Source organism: Aphanomyces astaci (genome assembly GCF_000520075.1).
Source record: "Aphanomyces astaci strain APO3 unplaced genomic scaffold supercont1.112, whole genome shotgun sequence".
Taxonomy (NCBI): Eukaryota; Oomycota; class Saprolegniomycetes; order Saprolegniales; family Verrucalvaceae; genus Aphanomyces; species Aphanomyces astaci.
The window spans coordinates 24,479-51,905 of NW_009798375.1; the positions used below are offsets into that span (position 1 = coordinate 24,479).

Genomic DNA, 27,427 nt, shown 5'->3' on the forward strand with positions numbered 1-27,427 from the left:
CGCGCCAGGCTGTAGTGGATGCCATGCCATTATGTTTCGCCACGAGCTTCCAGTCGTCGCCGCGCTGGTAGGCTTCGAGTACGCGCTCCTTTTCTTCTGACGTTGGCCCTTTGCGCTTAACGCAGGATGGCATAGCAAGGTCAAGAATTTGGAAGTGAGTCGAAGTTCATGTATTGTTATATCATGCATTCCCGCCACTTTTTCCGCTAACGTATTCCAACTTGATTGGATATTATTCTAACTTGATTCGAGATTTTCACATCACTTCACTCGTCAAAATTTATACTTTTTATCCATTCCAACTTGACTGGAAAAACGATTCAACTTGACTGGGAGGTGGTGTAGTATTGTGCTTTCGAGTGAAATTTCGTGTTATGGTGTGGTTTCTCGTTGGAATTTAAATCGATTTGATTGGCTACCTCAGATGAGCTCAAAATTATTAGCCAATCAAAACCTTCTCAATGAAATTCAACCAATCAGATCGATTGTGGATCGGTTTGGTCGGCGCGATTCGATTGCACCCTCTCCCCAAATTTGTATCAAATCGACAATAGTCCGGACTACCATTGGTTGGAATTTAGGATTGAAGAAATTTCATTGGCTAGTCGATTGTCTGCGTTCGACTACAATATTTCATCGTCCTGAGTATTCTCGATTTCAGTATAGTACTAGTAATAGTAGTACTAGCATCAAAATTAGTACTATTAATATTACAGAAATACTGTAGTACTTGAGCTACTACGTATTAATAGTATGTACTACTGTACAGTACATACACTACCGGTAGAAGAGTCGCTGACAAGGTGAATAATAATATTTGAGGCTGACACATGGCGGCAGCTCTAGGTAAACTCGTGCCGAGCGCAGTGATGAGGCGAAGCATGGTGCATCATCGCACAGCGTCGTCGTTCATGACAGTGCTCAAGCACGGCTCACGCACGACGGATTCTCCACTGCGTGCCCTCGTCGCAAGGAACCTCCTTCGTCCGACATGCCACGGGCCGACAAGTTCCGTGACAGGTCGAGGGCTCTCGACCTTCTCGACTGGAGACGGGGGTCCTGGATTGTTACCGTGTCCTCAGTGTGGAAATGGACTAAAGCTGTCTGTCGCCGTGGCCGCACCAAACATCATGGCCAAGGCCAATGTCATCCAGCAATCATCATCGGACGCGTTTGCCATTCCGTCCAATTTGACCGAGGGGGACGTGATTTCCTGCGAAGAATGCAAGGGCCGCTTCGTCGTCAAGTCTACTGGCGGCTTTCCTTCGCTCGGCGACCGCCCGTCCTCCCAGGCGTCGACCCCGCGACTCACCAGTACGTCGCAGTCCCATCGGTTCATTCTTTGCCATACTCAATGGATGCCGTAGCCGAAAGCGAGTACAACCGAATCGTGCACCAAGGAGGATCTTCACCCGCGGCTGTCGCAACGCCCGAAGCTCAAGACTGCGTGCTCACCCCCCGGCAAATCTTCGACGGGCTCAACTCGTACGTGATTGGCCAGGACGCCGTCAAGAAAGCGCTCAGCGTCGGCGTCCACAACCACTACAAGAGGCTGCACATGCATGCTGTCAAGAAGAAGACAAGGAGCGACGCCAACAGTCAATCGGTCGTCCATTCGCTCGGCCACGGCGTGCATGTGGAAGCCCTCGTCCCTTCCGCCGACGCGGCGCCAGACGTCGAGGACGACGTGGAGCTGGACAAGACCAACATGATGATCGTGGGACCAACGGGCTCTGGGAAGACGCTCATGGCCAAGACGTTGGCGCGCATGGCGCAAGTGCCGCTGGTGATTGCGGACGCTACGTGCCTCACGCAAGCGGGGTATGTGGGCGAAGACGTCGAGTCTATTCTGTTCAAGCTGTACCAGGCCGCCAACTATGACGTGGAAGCTGCCCAGCGAGGCATCGTACGTCGTCTCCCTATATGTATGTGGTTTCATTCTCTGACATGTCGATGTAGATCTACATTGACGAAATCGATAAAATTTCACGCAAAAGCGAAAACGTACGTCGAATAAGACTACCGTTGTCTAATGAAATAGTATAACTCCTGTCTACTACTACCGTAGGTGAGCATCACGCGCGACGTGTCGGGCGAAGGCGTGCAGCAAGCGCTGCTCAAGATGCTCGAAGGATGCGTCGTGAACGTCCCCGAGAAGGGCGGGCGCAAGAATCCACGTGGGGAGTTCATTGCAATCGACACGACCAACATTCTGTTCATCTGCGGCGGCGCGTTTGCCGGCCTGGAGAAGATCGTGTCGAGTCGCACGGCGGCCAGCGCGTCGATTGGGTTTGGTGCGCGCCTGCCCACCACCAAACCGGACGGACTCGAAAGTGTCGGGCAGCTGCTGATGCTGTCCGAGCCCCAGGACCTCGTCTCGTACGGCTTGATCCCCGAGTTTGTCGGCCGTTTCCCAGTGGTTGTGAGCACGCTGGGTCTGACCCAAGATGAGCTCGTGCGGGTGCTCACAGAGCCCAAGAACTCGCTCATCAAGCAGTACCAGGCGCTGTTCGCCCTCCAAAACGTCGACTTCCACGTGTCCCCTTGTGGATTGGACGCCGTGGCCGACTTGGCCGTGCAGCGCAACACGGGCGCCCGCGGGTTACGCGCCATCTTTGAGCGCGCATTGGTGGAAACCATGTTTCATATCCCAGATATGCCGCATGTCAAGGCCGTGTACGTTGACGGCGACGTGATCGCTGGCCGCAAACACCCTGTGCTGCTTCGACACGACGTGGCCAAGTATGTGAACGACAAGAACAAAGCGTTCGAAGTGGACCACCCCGCCGATGCCGACGCTACGGCCGCGGCGGCGTAAGATGATACTCATCATATTGAAACATAAAGAGATGCGCAGGGGTTTATTACACGAACGAGTGGATGTGGGTTCACGAGGTCCCGCAGTGTAGTTTACGTCGTAGCACTCTGTATTGATTGTACTATAAACGTTAATATAATGGAATACTAGTACGGGTTGAATAATACTACTCGCGTTATTGTATTGATACTATCGATTAATATTATCCGTAATATTGTGAATTCGCTATAAACTTCCAAAATTCGCGCGGTTTAACTAATCAAGATTGAATCACGGTGGAGTTCTGATTGGTTGAACATACTTGTCCTTTCTGTTAGAGCCAATCAAATCCACTCAAATTGGATTAGCCAATAGTGTCGATTCGATATTCGATTCCGCGGCGAGATTTCGATCTGGAAACCTGTACCAAATCCACAATACCAGGAATAGTACGAAGCATGTAGTAAGTATTAATACTACGTAGTACTATTAATAATAGTAACATACTATTAAAAAATAGAGATTCAAAAGTAGTGAGTGTACTATCAGTTACCTTGGTCACGTTAACCTTGTACTATCGGTAACTAGTAGTAATGAACTAAGTCCTCCGAGTACTTGTTCGACATGACGTGGCGCGTTGAGCGTGTGGGAGGGGTTTCACAAGAAACCTAATCTATTTTTAGCAAAACTCTCCATCAAAACGAAACCAACAACGGGCCCTTCGTTGAGCAAGTCAACGACCGCCACCCGAGCCATCCTCGATCGTCGTCCATATGGTGCTGCCCACGTCGACCTTGGTCGAGGACCCCGAAGTGCGCCGAGCGCTCGCGCGCCGGTCTCGCGACACCGAGCGCGTGAAAAAGCTGCACGATGGCCGCCTGCGCAACAATGGCGTAAGGATACATGTGCGCGTCTGTCAAACGTCCTGTTTACGGTTTGAGTAGGCGGACATCATTGGCATCAAGAATCAACTGATTGAAAAGGAAGCGCGGGCGGCTCGCGAAGCCCACGACGAGCTAGTCTATGGTATGTACATCCCACTTTCGTCTGCATACAGTGTGTATCGACACCAGTAACATCGTACGTACGCCTAGTCCAAGAGCAGGAATCCATCCGCCGATACCTCAGTCGCGTCGAGGCCGACGAGGCGGCCCAGCGACACGACGATGCCGCCAAGCTCCGCCAAGAATGGCTCAGTCAAGGGCTGACACGTGGCGAGCGGCGAGAAGCCGACATCGCACGCAGCACCAAGGACTTTTCCGCGCTCAATGTGGACGCGTGCTCGGTGGCGACGGCTCAAAAGTTTGACGGCGAAGATCTCGGGCGGCACGAGCGCCGTCGAGTGCAAGCGTCTCAAGTGCGCGACTGGACGCAGAGCCAGCTGGACGCCAAGCACGCCAAAGCCGCAGACGACTTGGAGCGGGACCGGCTGTACGACGAGACGATGAAGGGCGTAGGCGAGTTGCAGCTGCAGGCAGAGGTCGAGTACAACCGCGAAAAGACCAAGCTGGCAATTGAAGTGCGCCGGTTCAACCAGGCCATGGCAAGTGCCACCAAGGACCACGAGACCGCGCTCGACGAACTCAACGACCGCGTGGACCGAGGCGAGATCGCCGCCACGGTGCAGAGCAACTTTATGAGTGAAAACGCACTTCAAGCGCACACGTCCAACCCCCACCGCGTGCGGGTGGACCATTGGAAGGGTCTGTCCAAGGACGAAGTCAAGTCGATCGTGCTGTCCAATCACGAGCTGGTGCAAGCCAAGCAGCAGCGACATGCGGCGGAAGCCGAGGACGAGATGGAGCGCAGCCACGTCCAAGACGGCATCCGACGGCAGATGGCCGAGAACGAGTACGCCGCCGACAAGCACCGGGCGTACACTCAACTGGAGATTCAAGCGACACTCAAGCGGCAGGTCCAGCAAGCCAAGGACAGGTACGGACACAAACTGTTGTGTATATCGATATATCGTTCTGGGCAGTGTGAGTGATACAACGCTCTTGTCCACAGAGAGCAAATGCAAAAGGAGCAATCCCAAGGCAAGATCGACACGAGTTTTTTCAATTCGTTTGGACGGTCGTTTCGATAAACAACAAATATACCCCTTTCCATGAGGCATACTACTAACTACTACATGCATGTAACCGAACGTGTGGTGAAAGGACGAGGTGGGGCTATCTGTCGCTCATTTCGAGGGTTTGCACGAGGTTGTCCAAGAGGCCAGTGACATTATCAAGGGCGACATGGATCTTGTGGTCGTCGAGGAGTCGCGGATGCATTGAGCACGCTCGCTTCACTCTTGCACATGCGTCGCCCAGGCGGTCCAGTTGCGATTGGGTACGTTTCCGCAACTTGGCAGGATCCGCGGTTGTTGTTTCTTTGTTGTACTTGATGTCGATGTACTCCGACAATACACTCGCGGCCTCGTGGAGGTCTTGACAGATGCCGTTGGCCTGAAGCGGCAAGGACGAGTCGGATAAAACCACACTGATCGCTTCTAAAGTTGTGCAAACGACGGGCCAGTCGCTTGAACCAAGCAGAGCGAAAAACACTTTGCAATAGTGTTTCCATAGCATCGCCTACATCATCATATACGCATATGTAAGACGAGGACGCGGTGCTTCAAGGCGGCAACAACACATATACCGCGAATTCGTCCATGTGTGGAGGCACTTGAACGTCCCCGAGCCAGATCATCCAACCAGCCACGGCAACACCCATCGATGGCCACTGAGCTAACCGAAGCAGCGCATCCAGCAACACAACCAAATGGTTTTGTTGATTTCGTTTGAGTCCGTGGTGGAACGACGTCAACAAGGATCGACTGGTGTGAACAATTCGTCGCTGACTTGGACTATACACTTTTCATTAGCATACACATTGATCCTCATATCATCACATTCGTACCCAGGGGGGCACGTCAATGTGGCTAGTTGGTCCAGCACTTGGAGAAGCATCGGCATGGTCTCGGCTATACAAGCCTGGACGTCGTCGTCGTCCGTCGAGTCGTCCACCGCATGCGACGAGAAAATCCCCCCCAGAACCAGCAACGTCGCGTCCACAATCCGCCACAGGCCGTCGTCGCTCGCTTGCTCGATGATTTGAACGGCCGTGCCACAGCATTCGTAGCACATGCGCATGTACTTTTCAGTGTACACCACCCGGTACGCGTCATCCACCCCGTCGAGCAACGAGCGCGAAAAGCGTTCTAGCAGACACAGCTTAGCTTGGTCCACTCGGCCAAATGCGTGGCTCGGTCCGTCCGCACAGATGCGCTCAACGACGGTGGATACTGAATCAACGATGAGCATCTAATGCAACAGGGCGTTGTGTTTTAACATGCTATGCTAGTAGATCTTACTTGCTACCTTTTGAGACGCATGCATGGCTACAGACAGGTCCACGATCAAATCGCCAATCGTTATGCGATGGGCCATGTCCAGATTATCATCGTCGCACATCATCAAGTCGAGCAGGAGGCGCACAATGTCGTCGGAGTACCCGCCGCCGCCGCCATCGTCGAATTGGTTCCTAAAGAGAAAAGTATGTTGGAATGTCATACTAGTTTCGAGGGCGATTCGTACCACAGATGCAGCGCTTGCATCCACACAACGCGGCACAAGGGCCGATGACTAATGGAGTCGCTTTGAAACGTATGCTGCAACAGACGCAACTATCAAATCCATCGAGTGAGTGGTGTTTGATGACTACTTGAGAGTACTAATTAGTAGTAGTAGTAGTAGTAGTAGTAGTAGTAGTAGTAGGCACCTGCAGGGCTTGGGATCCATGTTGATTCGCATCAAACAGCAGCCGCAGCATCGATTCCATCCCCAAAGTCATCATCATTGTACATTGATATTGCAAACCAGTCGACGCCAACTGGGCGGTCAGGATGCCATCCCACGCTGCCACGTGGCGACAATCGTCCCATTCTCCACTTGGAGTCCTCTCGACGCAATACCGCGCATATGCCGCCAGGAGATGCAGCACCTGGTCGGATGGATCGGTCGATTGAATCGATCCTAGAAGGCCCGTTTCAAACGTTTTCAACCCCCGTTCAGTTGTCGGGTCGCCCAACGACAGCGACGCCTGGATGCAGTTCGAAACGTCGTCCACTAAACTGGTCCAATGTTGTCGACACGCGGGATCCAACGGCTGCGCTGGTTGCGGAGGAAGCAACACGGCTAATACATGGCCCATGCTCCCCCAATACCGCTCAATCTATGTGAACGTTGACAAGGCAAACACGGCACTTGCGTGAAGAACCGGACCTCGGACGAAGACATGACGTTTGCGAATGTGTGCACAAGCCCCTGCAGTGCCTTGAACAGTACCCGGGCTCCCTACAGTAGAATACACCCTGGTTCCATAATACTAGTACATGTCGATATACAATGCTACGCATGAAGGCAGTTGAGTGATGTTTACCTGTATATTGTGGGTTATGGCGGTGCTGTCGAGCGGAAGGGCGGTCGAAAGGCAGCCGTCAAGGAATCGCACCGTGTCCAAGGCGGACGTCTGAACGTATCCAATGAGGTTGGCGATGGCAGGCGCGTTTTCAGGGATCGCGATGTGCGCACTGAAGGTTTTGCACAACTTTGTTGTGTTCTATGTTCACATGGATCAGCATCAACGTGATCATGCATGTGTGTATACGTACTTTCCATGCGGTGACAAGGACGTGGAGGTTCATGGTCCCATCAGTGGTTCGAAAGCACGGCTGGAATCCCAGCAACGTGTGGACGATTCGACGAACTTCCATGACCATTGGACTGGTCAGGGGTGCAGCGTTGACGGACGCTGCGTGGGTGTACAAGTACGAGCAGCCGGTCGAAAAGGACTGAAACGTGAAGTGTCCTGGGGGAAGGTGGAACATGTCCCGGGAAAAGTCACGTTTGGCTCGTGTAAAGAGCGCAGAAATGCACTGCAAGACTTCATGGTGTAGTGACGAGGTCGGGGAGGCCTCATCGGATAGTAGCCTGATGAACTCCTCTTGATCCGCGCCCAATGAATCGTCCGCGGGTCGATCCACGGCGTGGAGAAGTGCTGTGAGTCTGGAGTGCGACTGCTTCAACGTGTATGAGAGCAATCTGATGTGGTCTGCTCACCTGTTCTGACGCATGGACGGATGCATCGCGCATGGAGTTGTCGGCGTCCGTTCCTTGCGACTCCTTCGCCATGTTGATTTGGCGGTCTTTTTCAGATTTAAAAAACTCTGGTGACATACTCGTATTCTAGTAGTACTAGTAGTTTACTAGTATTACAACTGCATAGTAGTACAGTGTGTGTACTAAATTGCTCCATTCTGAGTCAAGTACTTACGTAACGTTAGTAGGAGCATTGGTACAACCTGTTGATCATGCGAATCAACAGTGCAGCCTACCTACCTACCAGTACATGCTTGACTAGTAAAGAATAGTAAGTTTGGTTCCTAGTTCGGACATGAAAACCAAAGGAAACAATGATTCCTCGGTCGGGTCCTCCAGCGCAAGGTTCACTGGAGGTCCATCGTTGAGTGCGAATTCAACATGCGACGGAGCCAGGCGAATGGTCACGACGTCGCCGGCTTGGATTTTTGCAAGCGTAACGATTGCTTCGGGGCCTTTTTTGAACACTTCGCCGTGCGACCAATAGCGGTAGCATTGGGTTGTTGATTTGCTCGTCGACACATCAAACCCCGCCGCAGGGCCAACACCGACCCCAAAACTCCCACTGCAAACATCCACGCGCACTCGAATGCGGTCCACCAGGGCCGCGTTGGCTACGGCGGCCTTGAAGTAGCCGTTGTTTAACGACATTCGCTCCACCGTGCGATTCGCATTTGACAAGGCCATCTCCTTAGCGTGTGTGTTGGGATTCCATTCGAACAACTGTGTCGGCGCTTCGGTCAAGTTCAAATACTCCATCATGGCATGGAACTCATGCCGTTCAATTGTCGTCAATCCGTCCGTCGACATGGTCGTGCCCGTGCGCATGAACATGAGCGCGCAACGAAAGAGCGTCGGGTCCAGGTCCAAGAAGTACGCGTCACCGCCACTGTCGGGGGTCCACAGTCCAGACCCGAGCAGCACGTGAAAGTAGCTGCCTTTCACGCGCACCAACGTGTCTTTGGAGGTCTTGAAAATCGTACCGCCCACGTCCAACGTTACAATGGTGGGAGCCCGGGCCATATTTTGTTGAATGCGGAGCTCCATCTTCGCCCAGTCGCCTACTTTCGATTACATCACTGCCATTTCAGCTTGGAGATGACCCAGTGCCGTGCCAATGGTTGTTGCTGCTTGGGTGGCAGTTTGAATCGGCGATGTTCTCGTGAGAGGCGAGTGCTCCATCGAAAGGGAAAAGCTGAAAGTGCACTGTGATGTCGACAGAATATTGATTCGACGGGGATGCTACAGTTAGGAGAAAACCTGGTCAACCTGATATTCCAATCGGAATACAGTCGTATCGCTTCAAAACTCTAGGGCACCGATCTTTCTTCGGCTAAGCGCAATCATGCCTTGCTGAAGATTGAGTTGGCACATGCTTGATGTGTTTCTGTAAGTCTCCGTGATCGACATCGCATTGAGGCCTTCAGCTGAAAAGGCGGAGAGGCCCAAAGTATGTTCGTGTAACGTTATGCGGCCCATGGTCAACTCGACGAGACCCTTGCACAAGTGTGTTGAAGCACGAAACAGTCGCTCGGCCAAGTGTACAATGAACGCACTATCGGGCGGCTTGCTGTCAATATGCCTGCAACACAAGTACTGTACGCGCTCTATATTCGCCTTTGTGGCGGACTGACTGCATGTTGTGGGTGCCAAAAATAGATGCACGACTTGGCCGAATGTCCCTTCGGCGTCTAGGCGATGGACTCATCGGTCGCATCATTGAGTCGTTGGCCATCGAGGACGTTGCAATGCTCATGCGCGTGAGCCGCAAATTCCACGGCCTTGCTCGGCCAACTCTCGAAGATAAGTGCAAACTGTTGTGTGTCGTCGAGTACTTGCCTGTGTTGCTAGCTACGTACCGCTTGCAAAGCCCAGTCCCACCCGTACGTTATATTTACCAAAGACTTTGAAGTTGTTCGAAAGTATGTTGATATGTTCAATGCATTCAAGTCCGCGATACTAGACATGGGCTGCCTTGTATCGCAAGTTTGCTTGCCTGAATGGTTTTAAGTGGGTGCCTTGGTCCCCCACGGTGTCGACTTCCCTGTCCAAGCTCGGCATCGATCGATTTGAATATGCCGTCGATGGGGCTACACATCATCTAACACGGTCTGCCCCCTGACAGATGTGTGGAGAATATTCCTTAACGTTTATGACAGGTGTGGGGGCCATTATCGCTTTGAAGTATGGGCCCTGGCACTGTCCGAGATAACCCTTGCCTTGGATAGTACTACAAGTACAGTAGCCGACGTGGACGCGACGCTCCATTTCAACGGGTGGACAAACTTGAAAGCCAGAGGAGAGGAGCCTTCCCCTCGACGACACCACTCTGTCACATACCTTCCAAATGTGCATGGCATCAAGAGACTGCTCGTCTTTGGTGGACACGCAGAGAGATTTCCCTTCCAGTCGTTCAACGATGTGCACATCTGCCTCATCCAGCACGGGCCTCTGGATGATGGCAGGCCCGTAGAAGCAGCTGTCGGCACCCTTCGAATGGGTCCGACGTGGTTTGAACCAGAGATATCCGGCCAAGCCCCATTGCCTCGAAGTGGCCATCTAACAACGCTCATTACACGAGAGGTTGTAGCCATTTCGGGTGGAAGTCACGGGGCGACGCCGATATCCGAATTTCAAGTCCACTTGCTACATATCGATGACCAAGGTGTGACGTCTACTGGTAGAGATAGCTAGCCCTCGTGACGTACGTTTTGACAGGGTTTTGCTCGTTTCGATGGTCCACACCAACTTGTGCCAGCTATTGTCCCCGCGGACGTTCGTTTCATTCGATGTATCGGTACTAACTTACCTATTTTCTCATTGCATGTCAATCAATATCCATGCCATTTTCATACAAGTTGATACATGTTGACAGGTTATCCACATGCTCGTACCTCGTTTATGGCGGGAAACAGGTACATTCATACATTCCGCCTTGCTCGCATACAACTTTACTACATCAGGTTGGCGAATCCAAGGGCCTGTACGATGTACATCACGTGCAGATCAACGTGCTCCAAAACTCTTGCACTTGGTCCCGACCGCCTCTCCAAGGCGACGATGTTCTCACCAGTCGCCGAGGTCATTCCGTGACTCCCATCGGACCAAAGTTGCTGGTATTTGGGGCCCAAGTAGACCAGAACGACCACACTCCCGATAACGCAACGTTCATCTTTGCCCCAAAGCAGATGCGCTGGCATCGCCTGGATGGAGACAGCCCTTGCGGACGGCGTGGACATACTGGGCAGTAAATACACTGGAACGAGCGTGATTTTCCAAGGCGGGTATGCACCCTCGTTCACTCTTAATGATGATAACAACACATGCTCCTTTTGTTATAACTGCATCACTTCACTGGTACCCAAGTCAGGGTCTCCGGTTAACAACTCTTGGCCAAACGCGGCCGCGTCGTGGAACCCGTCGTCTAGCAGTCGGTCGTGTGGATGATGTGTGTCGTACATCAACATGGCGGGCATGGGGATGTCGTGAAACACGAGCGGCGGGGGGGACTGTTCCGCCGCCGCGAGCTTTCGTTTCTTGGCCAGGATGTGCGCGCGCACCGAGTGGCCACCCACGACCGCGTCTGCAAACAACTCGAGTGCCTTGGGGGAGATCGCGACCAAGTGTTTCATAAAAGTCTCCAACGCCACGGGGTAAAACATGTTTTGGTTGCCGGCGCCGCGCCGCTGCTTGTCCTTGACATGAAGCAGGCTCTCCACGACGCCTTCGACCACGGGGAAGTCGCGAAATGCGCCCGAGATGCCGAGTCGCGCCACTTGGAGCCAGAAACTCGCGTCCGGATTCGACTCGACGTTGGCCTTGGCGTTGAGCGCAAACATGCGCAGCGTGGGGTTCTTGGACACTTTGAGCATCTCGGCAGTCATGTACTGGTTGGGGATGAATCGGATGTTGGCCTGCGTCCGCGACTGCTTGCGTGCGCGGCTCACGGCGGACCGGAAGCTCGCGTTCCGGTGGAGCAGCATGCAGTTGGCACACGCGTCGACGCGGCGAACGCACGTGCCTAGGCACTGCATGCTGCGGACGCACCGACTAGTCTTGTCGATCCGCCACACGGCTTCGCGGTGGACGGCATCGAGGAGGAGCTGCTGGTCCGCCACCGACAGCAACCCCGCTATATTTTTCACCCCTTTTCCTTCGCCAAACGTGGTGGGAAACAGCTCCCGGGCAAGCACATGCCGAGGACGGCTGCCGCCTGTGAGTTGGAGCGAGTACTCGACGTACGACGGGGCAGATAGCCCAGGACACGGAATCTTCTCGTTCGGGTGCTGGCTTGCATGCTCTTTCCACGCCATCTCTCGCTCGTTGCACGCTATTTGCGTCAAATTCGATTGAACCACGGAACTTTCCACGATAGTATCAGGATGCTGGATGATATTTAGTGGATGGTCAGGCGGGGGGTCGTTGTCCGTCGACGCCGCCGCCAACAAGGCCATGATTGGGGCCGCCTTCTTGGCCAGCCGTTTGGACCGGCCGCAAAAGTGCTGCTGAAACAAGTCGCTGGCGTGGACAGAGATATCGGCCAAGCGCGCGACGAACGCGTCCAGACTCGGCGCGTACGGCATGTTTTGCTTTCCGACGCCGCGGCGCTCCTTGTCCTTGAGCGCGACGAGGTACTGCAGCAGCCCCAATACGACCGGGCTGTCGTTCAAGTCGAGCGCCATGCCCATCTCAGCCACGGGCAGCCAGTAGTAGTGGGGATTGGCCACGTCATGCTTGTAACATGCCACCAGCTGACGCAGCTCTCGGCCGTACTTGGCATGGGATGGACACGTGGCAGACAGGTTCAAGTTGAACACACTGGGTGGAACACTCGTGCGAGGCGTAAACTTTTGATTGCGAGACGATGATGATAATGTAGCCCGGGACGCCAGCGCCGTGCGGAACGACGCCATGCCGCGCAGACTGGCGCAACTCGAGCATGGCAGCCGCGCTGGGTGCTGCATACGCGCTGCCCGCGTGCACCGGAAGCTGCGCACGGTGGCCGCATCCTTGTCGACCCACCACAGTGCTTCCTGTGCCAGCGTGTCATGCAGCCACTTGTTCTCGAACGGACACAACATCGAGTGGAGGTTGCATTTGGAGGTTGAAAACAAGGTTGGAAACAAAGCCCGCGCAACCTTGAACTTGGGGCGGCTGCCTCCGGTCAGCTGCACCGCGGACGTGATGTACTCGACCACGTCGGGGCCCCGAAGACCGGGACACGGGAGCACTTCGTCCGCCGTCTGGCTTGGATCTTTGGACGCTGCCGCCGCCGCCGCCTTGACCTTGGCCTTTCGTTTCTTCAAGCCCGTGCACGATGCATCGTGGGCCACGAAGGTATTGACATGCCATGGAGATTCCAGGTGCACTATGCACCTGCACAGTCCTCGCACCCAGTGGCCACCACGAGCCACGCAGTCGAAGTTTGGGTGTGCTTTGAGCCTTCTCACGCAGTTCAAAGGCGTGCTGATAGCCGATGCATCGACTTCGTTCCGTCCGCCATCCCCCCTTTCATCCCCTGCTAGCATAGCGTCGACGTCCAGGATGTCGGTCACATCGATGGCTGGATCATGATTCGGCGCTAGAATGCCCATGGGCCTGACGCAATTCCTGCTCTTCGTATGCTGGTCATACTTGAGGATGTACCAAGGTGGGTTCAATCGAACGATACGGCCACATTTGCATGTCACTTCGCGGCCGTTTGTCGACACAGCCAACACCATGGGATGTCCCAGCAGCTTGGTTCGCTTCTCAAGTCGCGACACGAAGCCTGGCAATGCTACTCCATTGGTGTCAACGTTTACCGGTAGTTGGGGTGGTGCAACAGCAGAATGCGACGGATGAACTGCAATACTTGTGGATGGATAGCTTGTCAGCACGTCCTCCCGAGGAACTGCACTGGGCTCAGCAACGTCGGGTCTGTCACGAACAACGTTGCCATCATTGCATGATGCCATGTCCGATTCGAACATGTGTCCCCCAAGATTGAGTTCGGCAGCTGCCTCGCTGGGGTCATTACTCTTCGCTTCACCTGCTCCGGCACCGTCGGTCGCTCCATGCAGCATCGCCGAGACGTTGAGTCCATAATCGATGGGTTCGAGCCCGCGCTCCATAACGTCTGAGTACTGATTAGTAAACATATTGATCCGGATAATCACCCAGCTTTGTACGGATACGGGGTTCAAATTTTGAATGTCAGAGACAAATCCTAGCGACGAAAGGAGTGCGGAAGGTACATGCAAGCCATGGCGGAGGATGAAGCATTTGCATGGGAACTGTCCAAGGAGAACGTCGCCCCAGTGCACTGTGGACGAAATGTGGACAAGCTGAATGTGGCTCTCGCGGAAGTCCACTCGTCGAGCCATCATTCGACGCTGCAGCTCAAAGAAAGGTACGCTGATGATCTACGTGTGTTCGCTCGTGTTTATCATGTCTTGTAGAGAGCTACAGGACCACATAGCTGCGTACACCGGCGACGATCCTCTTACAAGCTGGCTGGAGTACTACAAATGGGTTCAGGAGTGCTTTCCGTCCGACATGAAGAAGAACTCGTCTGTGTTGGAGCAAATCACGCATGAATTCAAGGGCATAAAAAAGTACCGAAACGATGTCCGATACATGAAGCTCTGGGTCACTTACGTAAGCCATCTCCTCATGTACCGCTCGTGGCGACGTGTACCAACCTCATTTGTAGGCGGATAAAGTCGAAAAGCCTCTCGACGTGTTTACGTTCCTGTACAAGAACAAAATTGGAGACAAACTGGCCTTGTTCTACATCGCGTGGGCATTTCTGTGCGAAAAGTGCGGCAAGATCAAGGACGCCGAGACGATTTTCAATCGGGGCTTTGTCAAGTACGTGAGGAATGATACATGTGTACGATGAAAACCAATGTACTCACAGAGGTTGGGTTCGACTACCGGTAGAAACGCAGAGCCGCGAGACACGTTGCGCAAAAAGTACGACGAGTTCAATCGCAGAGTCAGCCAAACATGGACTAAGCCCCCCGAGGACAGCGACGAAACGAGCAGTCAGCAGGGACAATCAACGCGCACGACGCAGCCACCTGGTCGAGCCGCTCTACGTCCACCACGCATGCATCCGTCGACTTCCGTTCCGCTTGAAAACCTCACTAACACCATCCGCGTCAAATCCCCTGAAGTCGCGTTTACTGTATATACCGAGCCCAACACCCCGATTATTCCGCGCCCCGACGCGATTGTTTTTCGAACCAGCGCGTCGAAAGCGCCAGCCAGCGGTGGCAGAATTGGAGGCTCCGTCAGTGCCACTGCTCGTCATCCTTCCCCCAAAGTGTCTGCGGCCATTTTCGAAGATGCCGTCCATCCCCCGAGTTCGTCAAGTCGCAAGCGTCCCCATTCGTCGCTCGAGGTCAACCACCCCCGAGATAACACCAAGCCCCGTGACGTGTTCCGCTTCAACGAGAGCGCGCTGCACGATGCCAGTGGCGAAGAATTTTGCTTTGAAGAACGTCGCGCCATGCAGCAGCTCGTGGTCAAAGTCGCCCCTAGTGCGTTCCTTGTCAACGCGTCCGATTTCATTTCCAAAGCCCTGCCAACAACCACCAGCGACCCTATCCAACAAGCAGCCGTCCAAGACATCACGATCACCACCAAAATTGCCATGGACGACATCAACGACATGTTTCGAAGCCCGACGAAGCGACCCCCCAGCCAATCGTCCGTGCGCATTCCACTGACGGAAGAGCCCATCATCCGAAAGCTACAATTCAGCTCATTTTGCGTCGCGGACGACGGCGACTCGACTGATCATGTGGCAGCGAAAACGCCAGCCCGATTCAAGCCGAACGCAGAAGAGAATGCCACGACCCCCGAGCATCCCACGACGACGCTGTCCAATCGTGATGATCCGTCCGCTGCCAAGTCGGCGCGTCGTACGTACAAAGATGTCCTCGGATTCAGCTTCCGTCAAAGGTAAAGCGGTGTTCGAGTGGTGATTTCGAATTAAGTTGACCATAATAATGCAGTCTACGTCGTTCTGGTGCTTTGTTTGCATGGAGTTCCATCATCACGTTGCTGACGATACATAGTATGTCAAAGTCGCCCCCTTCTTGTGGGACACGAGTCAGTCTAGACCCTTACAATCCCGCACATCGCTACACCATAGTCCAGTCCGAGCACGTGGCGTTGTCCTTGTGCAGCATGTCTGACCTAGTATTTGTCCACGACACAACGTTTGACGCCCACCTTCCCATGGGGGGAAAACGTGGGGCCAAATGGAAGCCCCAGGCCGTCATTCATCTGTGCCGGGCCTCCTCTTGCAAACTCACGGGGCATTTGGGGTCGGGGTCGTACGCGTCTGTGTACGCGGCGCAATTGTTTGAAAGCGATGCATCAAAAACGCCGGTGGAACTCGCAGTCAAGGTATTCATGTATTTTCTTGCTAAAACATGATTACATTTCACGATAAATATGATCAACCCAAAGCACGAAACGAGGGTCGGGTACTTGCCATGGGAGTGTTATTGCATCAGTGAAATCAACGCCAGGCAGAACACGACAAACGAACACGGCTCTTCCGTCGTCGACCGTCGAATTGTTCAAGTGTACGCGCTCCACGTGTTCAAAGTAAGACGCTGACAAACGCCCCTCGTTCTCCATTCATGGGCACTAAATCCATGTATTTGTGTAGAATTCCACGCTGTTGTTCCTGCAGCGAGGGGACAAAGGAACGCTGCATGGCCTGGTCAACCTGTATGCCCAGGTACGTGGTACACACAACAATGGTTGGTCTGTTTGTTTGCAACGAACGACGTTGCGTATTTTGTGCCCGTGTTCAGTTTGGCCGTCGGATGCCAGAACCCGTGGTCGTCCATTATGCGTGCCAAATGTTGGACGCCGTGCAGCGTGTGCACGGGGCCAACTTTGTCCACGGAGATATCAAGCCCGACAACTGGATCGTTGTGGACGGACGTTCCCCGTGGAATCACGCGACCACGTTCGCCACTGGCGCCGTGTGTTTGATCGATTTTGGTCGGGCAATCGACCTCCAACTGTACCCACCGGACACGGCGTTCTGCGGCGACTGCCACGCGTCGGGGTTCCAGTGCGTGGAGATGCTGACCAAGACCCAATGGACGCACCAAATCGACACGTTCGGCCTGTGTGCGACGATCCACCTGCTCTTGTTTGGCGAGTACATGGAGTGCGTCAAGATGGACGACAAGTGGACGATCACGCGACGGTGGAAACGGTACTGGCATGTCGAGCTGTGGCAGGACCTGTTTGACTCGTTCTTGAACGTACCGTCCTGTGCCCACCAGCCAAACCTATGCGACTGGAGGCTGAAATTGCACAAGTACTTTACCGAGGCGAATCAAAAGGTATGATTTGGATCGACTACAGTACTAGGGTGGGTGGTGGGTGGTGTATGTATCGACAGTATGGCCAACAACACTGCTTGTTCCGTAGAAGCTAAACCACCAGTTATGCGCACAAGACAAAATGTTTCACTGACGTGGTGGGAATGCAGACGACGTCGATGATGAATTATATCGTTGCGGTTGGGATGCCAACACGTGCCAACCAAAGGCTGGTGTGTGTATGGTGCATAGGAAGAAACGCGAATCATTTCAAGTGGATTTTTGTTGGCACTGGTCGTTCGGTGAGTTAATCTATATCGACGCGGCTGACTTCGGCAGTGTTGGACGCTGGGCGGTACAGCACAAACGAGTAGTCGACATGGAACGGCCCCGGATGAAACACCGACACACCTGCGTAGTTGACTTGGAACTGCTTGCACTTGTCCGCCAAGATGAGCTAAGTTCCCTTTGTGTGAAAAATGCCAGTTTCAATACACTCGAATCGAAACATACCACATCAGGCAGAGGAAACATTTGCAGGGCCGAGTCGTATGCCCAATGAATGGGCCTCGCAGCAATCGGCAACGGGCACAAGTGGCCTTGGTCCACCAGCGTTTTCACCAGCTAATATAAAGAATTCCATAACGAATATATATATATATATATATATATCAACAAATATTACATGTCTCGACACATCGTCCGAGGGCCCGTCGTGTGTTGGCAGACGGAACAAGCTGTGTTTGGTCATCTTGTGCTGCAAGTCGTCGCGGCACACGATCAAGTCCTTGGTGTAATATCGAATTCTATCGTCGTAATAGAATATTAAAATATTATATAATAATACTACTTTACATAAATATTCAACCAACGAGTCATATACTATTTCCTCTACCTGCACGGGTTGCTTGTCATGATCGCCGACGGAATTCTGCGCACAAAGTCGTCCGTGCACATGGTGGGCAGCTACAGTCAGTACACACACATTGTGAACTCTCAAATTCGATAAATGAGCAAAACTAGGTAAATAAATAATAGATGAAACACACACCAATAAATAATAGATGAAACACACACACCGGATGGCGCGGCAGCACGTGGGGCGCGCCAGGGTCGTCCGGCCCCGGCACAAATAGAAACTGCGACTTCTCCACCAGCGCCGGGTACTTGAGCAGGAGCGTCGCGAGGTCGTCGAAGTGCTGCTTGAGCGTGCGAATGGTCTTGGACTCGGCGCCTGTAAATAGAGTTCATTATAAAGTAAATGAAATCAACACTTGCAGGCGTACCGTAGCCGTAGCCGACGGGGGAGGACGTGAAGTTGCCCATCAAGATGAACAGCGTGGGGGTGAATGGTTCGTATCCGCTGAACAGCGCATCCAGGCGCGCCATCACGGCGGGTTCGTCCAGATGGACGTCCGACAGCACGACAAAGCAATCGAGCTCCTGGTTGCGTTCGAGTTGTTGGATTTGGGTGAGTTGCTATTAAAAGGATAAACGATCCGGGCATGAATATATATATATATATATATATGAAACATAATATACTTCAAGTATTAGATTTGCCGACCTGGGCCGAGATTTCCACTCCCAATGGATCAACGCCAGATAGAATTTGGACGGAATGTTCGCGGAGTTCTGGCGGCGGCGACCCGATAGTCTACAAAAATATAAATATATATATTTGGGTATGAATGATATATATTTATATATATATCAACCTCCACGTGAAACACATCGTCCAGTACTTGACCCTCCACGAGCACAATGCACGTGCTAGTGAATATGCCGTTGGTGTATTTCTACAAGGTACGCGTAAATTCATAATATATCTTCTTACATGGCGTTACCGCTTCAGAAATGTCTAGGTAGATGCGCGATGTCATGTCCTCTAGGTACACCTGCTGGCGTTCGTCCTGGCCGAGCATGCCCAGCACGCGCTTCATGCCTGTGACCCCCAAGAGTGATTCGATTCGACTGATCTGCTCTGTGTGTGTGAGAGAGAGAGGTAGTGGATCGCTAGTAGTACGAACCTCCTGGAAGCTTTCGACGCGTGAAGAGGAGGAGGTTGCCGCCACTGGCTTGGAAAACGACTTGTGCCTGAGGACGCGCCGTTCCAACGCCGAAAATCTACATGGGACGACGATCGAATGATGATGTGGTGGGTTCGTGCGTACCGCTCTCGAAAGAGGGATAGGCGGTGGGCAGAGCTCGCGTGGAGCTTCCGCGTGGGGTCGGCCGACACTTCGTACGTTTTGGTCGACGGATGAAAGATCAGCTTGGGCTGGTCGAACGCGTTGAACACTTGGATGCACTGGTAGTCGTTGTCTGACGACACATTCAGCAACGTGTCCAAGGCACTTTCGAGCGCATCTTGCGACACAACGCTGGATTTCACTGTCGACAGCGATGTCAGAAACCCTTCCACGATCATGCGATCCACATCTACGTACGCTTGCTTCGATCGATGCTGTTCTTGATGGCAAACACCACGTCGTCCAGATGAAGCGTCGGCTGGTTCGTCAGTTCGGACAGAAGCCGCTTCAGCGCGTCCGAATGCAGCGTCAGTCCATGCAGCTTGAGCTCGCGGAACACTTGCCTGGCATCAACCATTATTGTTTGCCGCCTGAACGAGGGTTGTCCAGTCCGGATAAAAGCAAATAACTCACCATAGTGCCGCTCGTAACTGCGACTACGAAATTGACTTCAGCGCGAGCAGCACCCCAGCCAACCTTCTCATGCACTCCACATGTTATGGAATGCTAATCTCTTCTTCATTCGAGCTGTATGGACGTTGCCTCGCGGCACATGGGTGCGTGAAGGTGGTTGGCATGAAGGGGTATTGGCGGTGCGATATTCAGTGGTGAGATATTGCGTAAAACTATGGTTTAATTTAGCTCAACTCGGTGGTGGGACGCAGCAACCTCATGTCATCCAACCCAAGCAGGCACGACGCCAGTAGTTCTGGGTCCGACGACTCCGACTCGGCTCGACGACCACGCAGGTCAGACAAGAAGGAGATGAAGCACAAGAAGAAGAGCAGCTCCAAGGCACGAAGACATGACTCGTCGGACAGCGACGACAGCGGCAGCAGTGACTCCGACCACAGATCAAAAAAGTACAAATCCAGCAAGAAGCACAAGGAGAAGAAGGCCAAGAAGGACAAAAAGTCATCCAAGAAATCATCCAAGAAGTCAAATGCGGTCAACCAGAACGAGTACGGCAAGTACGGCATCCTGCGCGAGTCCGACTTCCATCTCAAGGCCGTGTCGTTCAACGTGTGGCTGCGCGACATCAAGAAGGTATATGTATCCAGCCGTGCATGACGTCATCCGTGTGTTGCTGATAGATCAACGACTTCAACGGACCCAAATGGGAGGCCATGGAGCTGTTCAAGGAGTACATGGAGGACTACAACACGGCGACATTTCCGCACGAAAAGTACTACGACGTGGAAAAGTACGAGATGCGAAAACATCACAAGAAGGCGTCCAAGGACAACAAGCGCAAGCATGACGACGCGCCCGGGGACGAAGAAGCCATGCGCCGCGAACGACTGCGCCAGAGGATCGAAGCCGGCCAGAAGGACTTTGGATTGATCATGCAGACGATGAGCAAAGAGAAGATCGAGGGCATGCGCAACCAAGAGAAGCTGCGCACCCAAATGCAACTGCACTACAAGTCGGGCAACGTAACCGAGGCGCGGCGCCTGGAAGTGCTCCTCAACAAGGTCGACGACAAGCAGCCAAATATGCCGTTCCTATAACGTATCTTAACCTCATGTTAGTCTACTATATACTAGTATGTACTATCATGTTAAGTCTACTACATGTACTATCATGTTAAGTCTACTATATACAGTATATACTACTGTAGTATCATGTTAGTATACTATATATGTACAGTACAATCATGTTAGTCTACTGTATATGTACTAGTTAGTAAGGGACACCTACGACTACAAATATAATGCTAACATACTGCCACAAAGTGCAAAGCGACCGTTTTTCCAATTGGCGTTCGACCGGAAACAATGTCCTAGTTAGCTAACTGTACGGGCAATCTTATTTTGTTTACCCCAAGAAGGTTGTATATATATGCGCTCACATGTACTGCAGTACTTCTACGCTAAGAATCAATTCCAATCCTCGGAGCTACTGCTATCCTGGTGCATCCATTGACCAAACTTAAAACCTATTTGACGATTTATCGTCGGTTTGGGGCTGGTCCATATGTCGGGTGGTGCACGCTGCTTGGGGGGATACCCTCGTCGGTCACTTTAACATAACTTGAGTGTTCGTTGTGACTGCGCTCCCTTGTGGGTCGATCGTGGGGGCAGGGGGGCGTGGAGTTGGTCATGGACACGTGATCAGCAGCGGCGCGATGGTTTGCTGCTGATGCATAGGACGCCGATGGGCCTCCAACAACGCTGGACGACGTGGAGTTGAATGTGGTCGCTAGATGCACTCGACGGAACGGTTCTGCTGCGGCTGTTGTCGGCATGGTGTCGAGTTCAATTTGTTGGCTGGTGCTGGTAGCACTTGATTGTTGTGACGACGACATACTGGCCCTGGCTTTGCGCAACTTGTAAAACAAGATCGCAAACACCGTGCCAACGACCACGGCGAGGACCACACCTACAATGATCAGGACGGTCGAGGTGGTTGAGATGGTTTTCGGTGTAGCTTCTATAGGTGGAGCGAGTGGCGTCATTGAAGGTGGCAGATAGCTTGCTGTGGGCAACTCTGTAGTCTTCGTCGTGGCGTCCATTGGAAGTGAAATATACACCGGCAAAGTGGTTAAAAACTGCTGCGCGCTGCTCCCCACGACTGCGCTGACTGCGATGACGTACGTTGACGAGGTGGGGAAGGAGACAGTGGCCGTGCCCTGGGCAAACGTGGCGTTTTCAGCCTCCGCCGCCGACGTTGTCGCAGGTACGAAGTCTTGCGAGCCAAAGATGCATGGATACTTGGCCGTATCACACACGGACGCCATAACCTTGGCCAACACGATGGGGTCGCCATACACACTTCGGATGGTCCATCGAAACACTGTCGGGTTGTTGGTCTCGGACGGTTGAACGACGTCTAGCTGCATGCTGCATTCAATGCCAGTGCTCCACGACGTCGCGCTGCTCGCCTTGCAACTTGTGACTACAGTGCCACATCTCGTTTCAGTCGAGGACAACCACAACAACAGGAGGGGATTAATTACCAGTGGCAGCATCACACGTCGTCAAGAGCGACAGGAAGAACGCGGTGATCCATGTCTTTGCCATGGCCAAAAGGACTGCAGCAGTGTGGTGGGTGTTATAATGTCGGCTTTGCAGGCACGCCCAGGGACAAACATATGCGAGGCGAATCTCCTCCTCGGTGCATGGTTTAGAAGTTGTTTACTGAAGGCAAGAGCCTGTAGAATGGTGGCGCTTGACCTTTCCGTGTTCATTTATTCTACGTGATGTAGCTGTAAGATTCATTTTCTATTTCGACTGAAACGTTAACAACTGAGGGAGGTATCGATAAATCTTACCGTACTTCGACGAAACATGATAAATAAGGCAGATCATTTATCGTATCGGTTTCGCCTTGCGACATATCCGCGCCACGTTGGCATTCCCGTGGAAACGAATGTTGGTGCGAACAAAGGTGCATAGTTGATGTTACGCTCAAGAACATGTTGTTTTTGTGAGGAATCGTCGCATAACATGTAGTACTGTAGATGCTAGAGCTTTAGACGATGTTCACGTTGAAGCAGAAAGGTCGAGTCTACGAAACTGCTAAATGTAACTGCCGTCAAAAGTGCATCGAGCGCAGCCATGTTCACGACGTATCGGCGCACAGGCACCATCGTCAAGCAAATGGTAAGTTGAACGATATGATGGCATATACTAAACTTTGACTGATGGCCATGATTAGGCAGAGTTTGTTCAAGAGCAGACTGCAGACCTAGAAAACGACAGCCTGTGGTGGGAGTCCCGGATCAAGGTGGTGCAGGAGTGGCTGCGTGCGAACCCCCTTCGAATCGGCGTACCTGACGACGGCACAATTGAGGTGCAAAGAGTGGCCACTTTTGTCCTTCAGAATATGAAATACTCCACTTGCAGACGATTACCCAGCAAATAGCCCGAGGCGACCAGCACAGTCATATACGGGTCAAGGCATGGAACCACATAGGTACAGTACGTAGTTAGGCTTCTTCGTTTGCTAAAACACTCAAGCACGATACATACTGCTGTCAACGTAGTGGCGGAGCTTCATGGCATCCCTGGGGTGTGCACCAAGTTCACGGGCACATTAGCAGCAACGTTAGCTGGCCCTGTGGAGGTAGAGCCAGGGGATGACCAGCCCTGCAACAACGAAGGCGACGCGCTGGCGTCACAGGACTCTGACGATCGACAACTCACTTTCAACGCAACGGAAGAAGTCTTAAGTCCATTGAGGGGCAAGCTCCGAGCGACCAAAGGCAAGGCCCCCGTCGTTGAAAGTGTCACCGTCACCTCTATCCTCAACCAGCAGGAAGAGCAGAAGCACCCCCACATGCTTGAAAAGAAGTCCCTGTCTCAAATGTCCATGATGGATCGCCAGCAAGAATGGCTGCGAAAAAAAGCTGAAAAGACAGCAGCCGAGAAACAACGACAGCAAGACGAGGCCGACAAGGAGCTGACGTTCCAGCCCACGCTCAAGAAGTCTACGAGATCGTTGACCCAAACAGCAGTCCCCCAACCCTCGACGACGCCAGCACCTTTAGAACCCACTAAACAACCTCGATCGAAATCTGCCGACAGACATCGCAAGCAGCCTGGGACTCAAAAATTACCCCTCAAGACCACCTCGTCCCTTCTTGATTCGGTCAAGGCGGAACTGTCTGCGTCGTCCGCCGCTACCCCCATGCCGCCGACCAAAGCAACAAAACAATCCGCGCCATTAACATGCCATCCCACAACCGTCGAGGACTCCACCAATGTTGACTTGATTGCCAAGGCCCTGGAGAGTCTAGGCACGATCATCAAGGCAACAAATGAGTCGCCGCCAGAGAAAGAGCCACCGTTCCAATTCGACCCCAGGTCGAGCGAGACCAAAGCACGGTATCAACTGCAAGACCCGGCGCAATTCGACTTGACCAGCGTGTATCGAAAGAAGGACAAGTACGCCAGACATGATGGCGTGTCGCTGCAAATGGGCCGACGCGACGACACACGCGAAGAACAAATCATCGCCGTGTTGTTTGATCGAGAGCATTTTACGTCCGAAGCCGAAGCGGGCGAATGGTTCGCAGACCACAAGCAGCGGCTGCTGTCGTACATGTCGTGACGCCGGCACAACTCACCGGTCAGTTCAAGTGCACCAAGTTTTGCGCGACATCTGAAGCCTGTAATTTCTGCAAAATAGAGACTTCTAGCAAGTGCGAAATCGTAGAGGTAGTCAAGACTACCACCTACTGTTAGGATAGTGCACAAGCACGGGGATGTCCAGTGATACAGGACGCTTGTCTGGAGTTGTAGCTCAGGGCAGTACACCACAGTATACTGTACAGTACTCCCCGCCGCTGCGCACCAAGCCATCGAGGACTGCCAAATAATTACCCTATGCCAAGGCATGGACGTCGCGCGGAGAGCTTGCTCCCGACCACGACAACCTCTATTTGGCCATCACGATCCCCGTTCTTGACGGCCAAACAGAGGGAGGACCTTGTTACCATGGCCAAAGACACAGGCTCATTTTTGCAGCAAAGCTCGAATGAAAATCAATGCTGTCACTCTATCTCTTATGCTAATAATGTGCGATTATGAACACGATCATTCCATACATACCTTACAAGTCTTAACGATAACGTTAACTAGTTCTACGAGTTGCCAATTCATGCAAAAGAGGGTTGAAAAAAATATTTTTATTGGAGTACTTAAAATTCTGATTCGCGCAAGTAAGTAACGTTAGTTGTGTTTATTCTATTACTGTAGAACTAGTACTACTAGTATTGTTCTTCTTGGACTGTTCAGTCCAAAAGTGAAACCGTTTTTGAATGAACTTGGCAATACACTTCGAAGTATCTTATATTCACTATACTACAGTGAGTTCATCTGTAACGGGGGCAGGTTTAGAAAACGTATTGATTGGTTGTAAAGGTGGTAGGTACCGTATATTGTATATGTATTGTGACGGATTAATCTATTGCGAAACCTGTAATAACTGATAATGTTCTTGTAATAACTGATATTTACTTGGGAATATGTTGAATATACTTCAAATTTGTATGACGCAATGGATTAAAAAAGTTTTGAGGCGTCCACTGGCTTTTCGCCGCATTATGCAACCTGTCGCAATACATATACACTATACGGTATTTAGAATGGATTTTGATTGGCTAGTTCATTCTCAATTTGCCAAGTCGACTCCAATTACGAACCAACTTACAGTTAACAATACTGATTCGCCAAATCTATCGATTCATCCTTTGTACTGACTTTTGTATGTAAAAATCATGCAGTGTCACTCTTAATTAAGCCACATACTAATTCGACGTTGAATTCGTCGAAGATTGGATTTGAACTTGATCAGTGTTGTGGGTTTTGATTGGTTGATAGATTGTCTGCCGATTTGGTGCTGCTCATTAGATTCAGCACCCCACTCCAATTTCGAATCGACTTGACAATATACGTACAGGTTGCCAAGATTGTCTGCCGATTTGGTGCCGCTCATTCGATTGAGCACGCCACTCCAATTTCGAATTGACTTGACAATATACTGTATAACGTTAGTAAGAACTTACGTATTTTCATAACTTTTGGCTATTCTGGGACTAAAACCCCTCTTTTAATCATGCGCCCACGTAGTATTAGATTGAGTCCAGCTTTGTTTTAGTAAAACGAAGCACCAAATGTACCACTCTTTTTAGTAGTTCCATGTTCTAATTAGAGGTGGTTTTATGGATCGTATGGGTTTGCTTCAGTTTGATTGGACGCCAAAGTAACTTTTGGCTGGTTTTCCGAGCAAGCTTGGCTTAAGAGGGGTGTTTTACTGCAGTGCTAAGCTAGGCCATGCGATAGCGGCGCGCTATCGTTGCCCAAGTGTCTCTAAAGTAGATGACGCAACACGAAGTTAGTTTAACGTTGGGGCATCCACGTTAGTGCCGGTAAGAAGGCGATTCCGCACCATAGTGGAACTACGGAAGCCACTTGACTGAGATCGCGGAGGCTGCGGGAGACACTCGTTAGAATCGCTCGGTGTAGGACATTGATGATGGTGGGCATCACAGTGGTCGTCTACAATACCATTGCCACACCCCACTGTCGGCCGCTTCTGCCACACTACAATGCCCTCCATCATGAACGCACTCCAGCACTCCACCGTCCACCACCGCCGCCGAGTGAAGCGGTGATCGTCTTTCTGCAACCTGGGGCGGCGGTGGCGGGCGGTGGCGGGCGGTGGAGTGCGTCGATGATGGATGACATTGTAGTGTGGCCGCAGCGATGGACAGTGCGTTGTGGAAATGATTGTGGACGACCACTGTGGTCTCTACTGATGCATACTCTATGTGCAGGAAAGGACGCGTTTGCAGTCGTCAGGTCGTGCAAATGACTGGACTACCTGCTGCGCTATATTGCGAAGTCCTCAACCGTGTCGCAACTTGCGCCTCCGTGCAACTTCTCAACACAAACACAATGTTGGGGGAGCAGTGGACTCCCGGGCAAAGCTTGGTGGTGTGTTGAGCAGTTGGAGGCAAAACTAGAACTGACCTACTCACTAACTGACTAAACTGGTCCTATACTTCCGCAACACTCCCCCCATGCCCGTGTCCGGCACCTAGTTTGTGTAAGTCAACTCGCAACAATGATATGTAGGATGGTACTCTACAACCGTTCCAGGGCCTCGACCAGCCCATCGCGTTTAGCGCGGTTTGGCTATTGGTCGGCAAACGACTGCACCAAAGATAGGATCTCCTGGTGCATCGCCGGGAGCTGTTCCCAGCTTGCGTCGAGGCTCTCTAGGTCTTTCCAGCGGATGAGTAATACCCACTGGTTAGAACCAGGGTTGTGTCTTGCGTCGTCAATTTGGTCAACAACCAGCGTGGCCCCTTGCTCACTGACGAGGTCGATAATTCCTTCAGTAATCTGAAAGTGGCTTTCCGCATAGAACTTGAGTCGTGAATGA

General features: G+C 52.2%; 12 protein-coding genes across 12 annotated transcripts; 7 read left to right on the top strand and 5 right to left on the bottom strand.

Moving 5' to 3' along the window:
• The first annotated feature begins 791 nt into the window (after positions 1–791).
• On the top strand, positions 792–2,976 carry H257_17612 (ATP-dependent Clp protease, ATP-binding subunit ClpX). The gene is made up of 4 exons (XM_009846477.1): positions 792–1,314; positions 1,368–1,906; positions 1,960–2,004; positions 2,069–2,976. Exons 1-4 carry the CDS (start codon positions 831–833, stop codon positions 2,816–2,818), a joined length of 1,818 nt encoding a protein of 605 aa, XP_009844779.1. The 5' UTR covers positions 792–830; the 3' UTR covers positions 2,819–2,976.
• Positions 2,977–3,496: 520 nt separating this feature from the next.
• H257_17613 (hypothetical protein) lies at positions 3,497–4,965 on the top strand. Its single transcript, XM_009846478.1, has 4 exons — positions 3,497–3,690; positions 3,742–3,823; positions 3,892–4,732; positions 4,808–4,965. The coding sequence occupies exons 1-4, from the start codon at positions 3,571–3,573 to the stop codon at positions 4,884–4,886; spliced, it is 1,122 nt and encodes a 373-aa protein (XP_009844780.1). The 5' UTR covers positions 3,497–3,570; the 3' UTR covers positions 4,887–4,965.
• A 6-nt stretch (positions 4,966–4,971) lies between these two features.
• H257_17614 (hypothetical protein) lies at positions 4,972–7,977 on the bottom strand (the record flags this gene model as incomplete). The annotated part of the gene is made up of 10 exons (XM_009846479.1): positions 4,972–5,376; positions 5,444–5,651; positions 5,705–6,108; positions 6,166–6,328; positions 6,382–6,470; positions 6,566–7,018; positions 7,069–7,140; positions 7,226–7,405; positions 7,458–7,862; positions 7,906–7,977. 10 exons carry the CDS (start codon positions 7,975–7,977, stop codon positions 4,972–4,974), a joined length of 2,451 nt encoding a protein of 816 aa, XP_009844781.1.
• An 89-nt stretch (positions 7,978–8,066) lies between these two features.
• Positions 8,067–8,991, bottom strand: H257_17615 (hypothetical protein; the record flags this gene model as incomplete). The annotated part of the gene is made up of 1 exon (XM_009846480.1): positions 8,067–8,991. The coding sequence occupies one exon, from the start codon at positions 8,989–8,991 to the stop codon at positions 8,203–8,205; it is 789 nt and encodes a 262-aa protein (XP_009844782.1). The 3' UTR covers positions 8,067–8,202.
• A 629-nt stretch (positions 8,992–9,620) lies between these two features.
• On the top strand, positions 9,621–11,195 carry H257_17616 (hypothetical protein; the record flags this gene model as incomplete). The annotated part of the gene is made up of 6 exons (XM_009846481.1): positions 9,621–9,827; positions 9,908–10,053; positions 10,104–10,609; positions 10,663–10,741; positions 10,820–10,859; positions 10,908–11,195. The coding sequence occupies 6 exons, from the start codon at positions 9,621–9,623 to the stop codon at positions 11,193–11,195; spliced, it is 1,266 nt and encodes a 421-aa protein (XP_009844783.1).
• Positions 10,850–14,177, bottom strand: H257_17617 (hypothetical protein). The gene has a single exon (XM_009846482.1). It carries the CDS (start codon positions 14,082–14,084, stop codon positions 11,280–11,282), a length of 2,805 nt encoding a protein of 934 aa, XP_009844784.1. The 5' UTR covers positions 14,085–14,177; the 3' UTR covers positions 10,850–11,279.
• Positions 14,104–15,966, top strand: H257_17618 (hypothetical protein). The gene is made up of 4 exons (XM_009846483.1): positions 14,104–14,335; positions 14,385–14,583; positions 14,639–14,796; positions 14,869–15,966. Exons 1-4 carry the CDS (start codon positions 14,181–14,183, stop codon positions 15,896–15,898), a joined length of 1,542 nt encoding a protein of 513 aa, XP_009844785.1. The 5' UTR covers positions 14,104–14,180; the 3' UTR covers positions 15,899–15,966.
• A 156-nt stretch (positions 15,967–16,122) lies between these two features.
• On the top strand, positions 16,123–17,436 carry H257_17619 (BUB protein kinase; the record flags this gene model as incomplete). Its single annotated transcript, XM_009846484.1, has 5 exons — positions 16,123–16,344; positions 16,408–16,548; positions 16,613–16,684; positions 16,761–17,303; positions 17,392–17,436. The coding sequence occupies 5 exons, from the start codon at positions 16,123–16,125 to the stop codon at positions 17,434–17,436; spliced, it is 1,023 nt and encodes a 340-aa protein (XP_009844786.1).
• A 9-nt stretch (positions 17,437–17,445) lies between these two features.
• H257_17620 (hypothetical protein) lies at positions 17,446–19,905 on the bottom strand. Its single transcript, XM_009846485.1, has 12 exons — positions 19,733–19,905; positions 19,457–19,676; positions 19,313–19,409; positions 19,130–19,261; positions 19,001–19,081; positions 18,850–18,939; positions 18,569–18,761; positions 18,362–18,516; positions 18,178–18,248; positions 17,968–18,088; positions 17,796–17,906; positions 17,446–17,739 (listed from the first exon to the last, which is right to left on the bottom strand). Exons 1-12 carry the CDS (start codon positions 19,890–19,892, stop codon positions 17,590–17,592), a joined length of 1,581 nt encoding a protein of 526 aa, XP_009844787.1. The 5' UTR covers positions 19,893–19,905; the 3' UTR covers positions 17,446–17,589.
• A 286-nt stretch (positions 19,906–20,191) lies between these two features.
• Positions 20,192–21,131, top strand: H257_17621 (hypothetical protein). Its single transcript, XM_009846486.1, has 2 exons — positions 20,192–20,581; positions 20,629–21,131. The coding sequence occupies exons 1-2, from the start codon at positions 20,207–20,209 to the stop codon at positions 21,043–21,045; spliced, it is 792 nt and encodes a 263-aa protein (XP_009844788.1). The 5' UTR covers positions 20,192–20,206; the 3' UTR covers positions 21,046–21,131.
• Positions 21,132–21,360: 229 nt separating this feature from the next.
• H257_17622 (hypothetical protein) lies at positions 21,361–22,685 on the bottom strand. Its single transcript, XM_009846487.1, has 2 exons — positions 22,494–22,685; positions 21,361–22,432 (listed from the first exon to the last, which is right to left on the bottom strand). The coding sequence occupies exons 1-2, from the start codon at positions 22,555–22,557 to the stop codon at positions 21,486–21,488; spliced, it is 1,011 nt and encodes a 336-aa protein (XP_009844789.1). The 5' UTR covers positions 22,558–22,685; the 3' UTR covers positions 21,361–21,485.
• Positions 22,686–23,070: 385 nt separating this feature from the next.
• On the top strand, positions 23,071–24,686 carry H257_17623 (hypothetical protein). The gene is made up of 4 exons (XM_009846488.1): positions 23,071–23,139; positions 23,195–23,329; positions 23,383–23,452; positions 23,523–24,686. Exons 1-4 carry the CDS (start codon positions 23,095–23,097, stop codon positions 24,587–24,589), a joined length of 1,317 nt encoding a protein of 438 aa, XP_009844790.1. The 5' UTR covers positions 23,071–23,094; the 3' UTR covers positions 24,590–24,686.
• The last annotated feature ends 2,741 nt before the right edge of the window (positions 24,687–27,427 follow it).